Source organism: Loxodonta africana, chromosome 4, assembly GCF_030014295.1.
Source record: "Loxodonta africana isolate mLoxAfr1 chromosome 4, mLoxAfr1.hap2, whole genome shotgun sequence".
NCBI lineage: Eukaryota > Metazoa > Chordata > Mammalia > Proboscidea > Elephantidae > Loxodonta > Loxodonta africana.
The window spans coordinates 93,714,134-93,719,896 of record NC_087345.1 but is presented as its reverse complement, the minus strand read 5'-3'; the positions used below and the strand labels follow the sequence as shown (position 1 = coordinate 93,719,896).

General features: G+C 37.8%; 1 protein-coding gene across 1 annotated transcript; it reads left to right on the top strand.

The window, feature by feature from the left end:
• Positions 1–1,602: 1,602 nt before the first annotated feature.
• LOC100664335 (olfactory receptor 8S1-like) lies at positions 1,603–2,897 on the top strand. Its single transcript, XM_003405410.3, has one exon. The coding sequence runs from the start codon at positions 1,962–1,964 to the stop codon at positions 2,895–2,897; it is 936 nt and encodes a 311-aa protein (XP_003405458.1). The 5' UTR covers positions 1,603–1,961.
• The last annotated feature ends 2,866 nt before the right edge of the window (positions 2,898–5,763 follow it).

Here is a 5,763-nt window from a genome sequence, read left to right as displayed (position 1 = left end):
ATAGGAAAGAATTAAATGTTTAACAATACCTGGAATATAATTAGGCCACTGGTGGCACAAATGGTTTGCATTCGACTGCTAACCTAAAGATTGGTGGTTTGAACCCAACCTGTGGCACCACAGAAGAAAGGCCTGGAGACCTGTTTCAATAAAGACTGCTGTTGTTAGTTGCTGTTGAATCAATTCCGACTCATGGCAGTCCCATGTGTGCAGAGTAGAACTGCTCCAAAGGGTTTTCAAGGCTGTGGCCTTTCAGAAGCAGATTGTCAGGCCTGTTTTCCAAAGTACCTCTGGGTGGATTGAACTGCCAACCTCTTGGCTAGTAGTCAAATGCTTAACCCTACAAAGATTTAAACCAAGAAAACCCTATGGAGCACAGTTCTACCCTGACACATATGGGGTCACCATGAATCAGAGTTAACTTGATGGCAAGAGGTTTTAGAACACAATTGGCACTAAAAAAGTGTCATTATATTTCACATTCTGTAAGATTCCATGTGTATGGATTTCTGGAATAAGCAAAACTAATGTATGGCAATAAAAATCAGAAAGGTGGTTTTATCTGATGGAGAGACTGAAAAGAAACATGAAGGGATCTTTCTGGCATGACTAAAACATTCTATAACTTTATCAGTATGATGATTACAATGGTATATACATTTTGAAAAATTTTTGTGTTTTACTGTAAGTAAATGTACAATTTTTTTATTATTATTTATCCATGTGGTTGCATGTATTCAGTAGTTCATTCACTTCCTGGTAAATTGTATTTTGTTGTGTAAATATATCACCTTTTGTTTATTCATTGTTTATCCATTCTCCTGTTGATGTTCATTTGGGTATTTCCAGTTCATAACAATTAGGAAAAATAGCTACTAGGAACATTCTTATACAAAACTTTTTGTCAAGACATGTATTTATTTTTCTCAGAGTGGAATTGTTGGACCATAGGATAGATATCTATCTAGCTTTGTAAGAAACTACCCAGTTTTCCAAAGTAATTGTACCATCTTACACTCCCATGAGCAAAGTCCCAGTTGCTCTACTCTTTTCACCAACATTTGGCAATTTTAGTCATTCTGTTGAGTGTTTACGATACTTCATTGTGTTTTATTTTGTATTTCTTTAATGACTAATGATGTTGAGTGTGTTTTCATAAGCCTACTGGCCAACCACATACCTTCCTTTGTAAAAGTCCTTTCTAGTTTTTTCCCCACTTTAGTATTGGATTTTTTCTCATTTTTATTATTGATTCGTAGGTGTTTGTCATGTATTCTCTATATGGGTACTTTGTCCAATATTTTCTCTCAGGATCTGGCTTGCCTTCCTCTTTTTAAAATTATTTTTCATGAGAAACCCAGTTTTGTTTTAACTTTAAAAAACTGGTTTGGCAATTTCCTCTTTTATCTCAACTCCCCAATATACACACAGAGAGAGAGAATAATTGCTTTAAAAATTATCCCTAAAATCAAATGTTCTAACTAAATGAAACAGAATCATAAAGAGGAAAAAGATAACACAAATGGTGTACTATTAAATAGTAATGAACCATTATAAAACATTGAATAGAAAGTGAAAGATAGACTGAGGAGAACAAGAAGGGTTAGAACAGCTTCTGCAAAGAGCAAGCCGTTGACTACAACGTTACAGAACAAAAGCAAAGGCCCAGTTCAAAAAGATGGAACATTATTCGTGGGCCAGGTCTGAAAAATATGTGAATTTTTCTAGATCTATTTGTAGTAGAAGAAAAACAAATGGAAAGAACACAGAGAGTTCAGGACTAGTATGTCAAGAAATCAGAGAAGGGAAGGGACTCCAGGAGAGCTATTAGAAAATGGTGGCAATGATGAGCAGTTGAAGAAAATTGTACTTAGAATTGGGTAGGAACTCTGGGTTCCCAGAGGAGCCAGTTGATGCTTCATTCATTTTTCTGTTTTCTTCCAAAGGATTGTCCTCTCTAAATGGCCTCGGGAAACCACAGTACTATCATTGAGTTCCTCCTCCTTGGGCTGCCTGTCGGCCATCACATGCAAACCCTACTCTTTGTGCTTTTCTTGGTAATTTACCTCCTGACCCTGTCAGGAAATCTGTTGATGATCATGGTTATCAGAGCCAGTTCCCACCTCCACACTCCCATGTACTTCTTCTTGAGTCACCTTTCCTTCCTGGATCTCTGTTACTCTTCAGTCACTGTGCCCAAGATGCTGGAGAACCTCCTTTCTGAGAAGAAAACCATCTCAGTGGAGAACTGCTTGACCCAGGCCTTCTTTGTGCTTCACTCTGGGGGAACAGAGCTCTGTCTCCTTGCAGTGATGGCCTATGATCGGTATGCTGCTGTCTGCTACCCTCTGATATATGTTCAAATGATGAACAACCAGCTCTGTGTGAGGCTGGTGTGGGCATCCTGGGTCTTGGCCTTTTTGGATGCGCTCATCAACACAGTTCTTGCTATGAATTTGGACTTCTGTGAGTCACAAGTCATCCCCAACTTTAGCTGTGAGATACCTTCTCTATTCCCTCTATCCTGCTCCAATAGCTCAACTAACTTTTCAGTCCTACTGTGCTCAGCCCTCCTGCATGCCTTTGGGACCTTCTTCCTGGTTTTCTTCTCTTATGGCCGCATTGTCTCCACCATCTTGAGCATCACCTCCACCACAGGCAGAAGCAAGGCCTTCTCCACCTGCTCCTCCCACCTTACTGCTGTGAGTTTATTTTACAGCTCAGGTTTCCTTCGCTATCTTATGCCAACTTCAGGTTCCCCATGGGAACTGATTTTTTTCTTGCAGTATGGTGTGGTCACTCCCCTAGTGAATCCCCTTGTCTACAGCCTAAAGAACAAGGAAGTAAAAGTAGCTCTGAAAAACATGCTACGGAAAAGTTTACAGCATCTCAGGTAGCAGAGGACAGGCAGAGGATGAATGGGAAACAAGGCAGAATTGCAGCAAGGTAGCTCAGTAACAGACATTAAAGGAAAACTTGATGGCACAGGATGTCAGATGTGACAAGATATGTTGTAAAGCCTCCTCTTTTTGAAATAACACAAGAAAATAGCAGGAAAGTATTTGTTTGCCTTGGTTCATATTTTATCTTCCTCAGAGGTAGAAAAATGCAACAGATGACTATATAGATTCAGGCAATTTGGTTAGGAACATAGAGATATATTGGATTGCTATGAGTAGGAATCAACTCAACGGCAACAGGTTTGGTCTGGTTTGTTTGTGAAACACACAAAATGCTTAACATTACAAAAATTGTCTATGTTCTGAATTTTTACATGGACTCATGTGGGTATGAAATGAAACATAACACTTTGCTAGAAAATAAAGAATCAAGGTCTATGAAGGAAGAAGAATGCAGACTTGAGACTCGTGGAGGGGTGAGATGGACATGGATTGAAGATGAGTTCTGTGGTGTTTTCCCCATACTCTCAGAACCTTGTAAATTTCCAGGTTTCAGAAAGAGGCTATTTGAGTCCCTCTTTTCCCTTTTTGTATATTCCTGACCTTGGAGTGTCTCTGTTTCCACCAAGGTGCTACCCTCTACAGATCCTTCCAGGCTTTTTTATTGATACAGAAAATTCACCTGGGTTTTTTGTTTTTTTTGTTTGTTTGTTTTCACTAACGGAAATTTGCTAAAAGCAATTTCATCTAATAATCACCTCCACTAGCAAACCATTCACTAAAAATCTATGGTCATCTAATTTCAAAATTTCATATAAAATAGATCTGATTCACTCCCTTCCAACATTTTGTCTTATTTGAGGTCTGTTTTCTATTTTGGGGAGATTTCAAAATTTTCAGCCCAACTCACTCTTCCCATTTAATGGCATTTTAAAAGAAGTATTTTATCAAATATTCGTTCTTAATATCTGATTCATCTAAGTTACAATTTATGAGGATTCATAACTTCTTTTAGATATTTGTTTCCTAGTTGCATATATATTTGCAATACATAGAATTATAAAGCAAGTCACCATCAGTGTAGTTTTTCTCCGTATTACAGACCACAAGATTGAAAATATTTTTTGGATGCTGATAATCATTTTAAATTACTTTTCATTTTATGTTTGATTACTTTTAAATCATAAAGTATTATTGATTGATGTAAAATACTATTTCTTTAAATATTTTTAAGTTAGAAATATGAAAATACAGTAAAATCGTTCTGCTACCCAGTGAAAACCAGTAACACTTAGGAATACTTAATTGCAATTTTTTTTGGAAATGTCTTTAACATGTATTTTTATACATGGCTGTGATTATAATTTAGAAGCAATTTTGTTTTGTTTCTATTATTTTACATACTATAAAATAAACATTTTCCACTTTCAAAAACATTATTTTTAATTTCAATACTTCAACAAATGGATGGAGTGTTAGAAGACTTACTCATCTATGCCAAGAAATTTGGAGGACAGCTACCTGGCTAATCAACTGGGAGAGATCCATATTCAGGCTTATTTGAAATGGGTGATCCAAACGAACACAGAAATTATTGAACAATGTCATTAATATCACACACAAGCAAAATTTTGCTGAAGATCATTCAAAAGAGGTTGCAGCAGCACATCAACAGAGAACTGTTAGAAATTCAAGCCAGATTCAGAAGAGGACATGGAGCCAGGAATATCATTACTGACATCAGAAGGATCCTGGCTGAAAGCAGAGAATATCAGAAAGACGTTTACCTGTGTTTTACTGACTATATAAAGGAATTGACTGTGTGGAGCATATAAATTATGGATAACATTGTGAAGAGTAGAAATTCCAGAAGACTTAATTGTGCTCATGAGATACCTGTACATAGATCAAGAGGCAGTTATTCGGACAGAACAAGGAGATACTGCATGATTTACAGGCAGGGAAGGTGTGCATCAGAGTTGTATCTTTTCATCATACTTATTCAATCTGTATGATGAGCAAATTATCCAAGAAGCTGGACTATATGAAGAAGAACAGGGCATCAGGATTGGTGGAAGACTCATTAGCAACCCACGATATGCAGATGACACAACTTTGCTTGTTGAAAGTGAAGAGGACTTGAAGCACTTACTAATGAAGTTCAGAGACTACAGCCTTCAGTATGGATTGCACCTCAACATAAAGAAAACAAAAATCCTCACAACTGGACCAATAAGCCACATCATGGTAAATGGAGAAAAGATTGAAGTTGTCAAGGGTTTCATTTTGCTTGGATCCACAATCAACACCTATGGAAGCAGCAATCAAGAAATCAAAGATGCATTGCATTGGGCAAATCTGCTGCAAAGGACCTCTTTAAAGAGTTAAAAACCAAAGACGTCAACTGGAAGAGTAAGGTGTGCCTGACCCAAGCCTTGACGTTTTCAATCTCTTCACATGCATGCAAAAGCTGGACAATGAATAAGGAAGACCAAAGAAGAACTGGCATCTTTGAATTATGGTGTTGGTGAAGAATATTGAATACACCATGGACTGCCCGATGAAAGAACAAGTCTGTATTAGAAAAAGCACAAGCATAATGCTCCTTAGAAGCAAGGATGGCGACACTTCGTCTGACATACTTTGGACATGTTATCAGGAGGGATCAATCCCTGGGGAAGGACATCATGCTTGGTAAAGCAGAGGATCAGCGAAAAAGAGGAAGACCCTGAAGGAGATGGATTGACACAGTGGCTTCAAAAATGGCCTCAAGCATAACAATGATTGTGAGGATGACACAGGACTGGGCAATATTTCGTTCTGTTGTACATAGGGTTGCTGTGAGTCAGAATGGACTCAACAG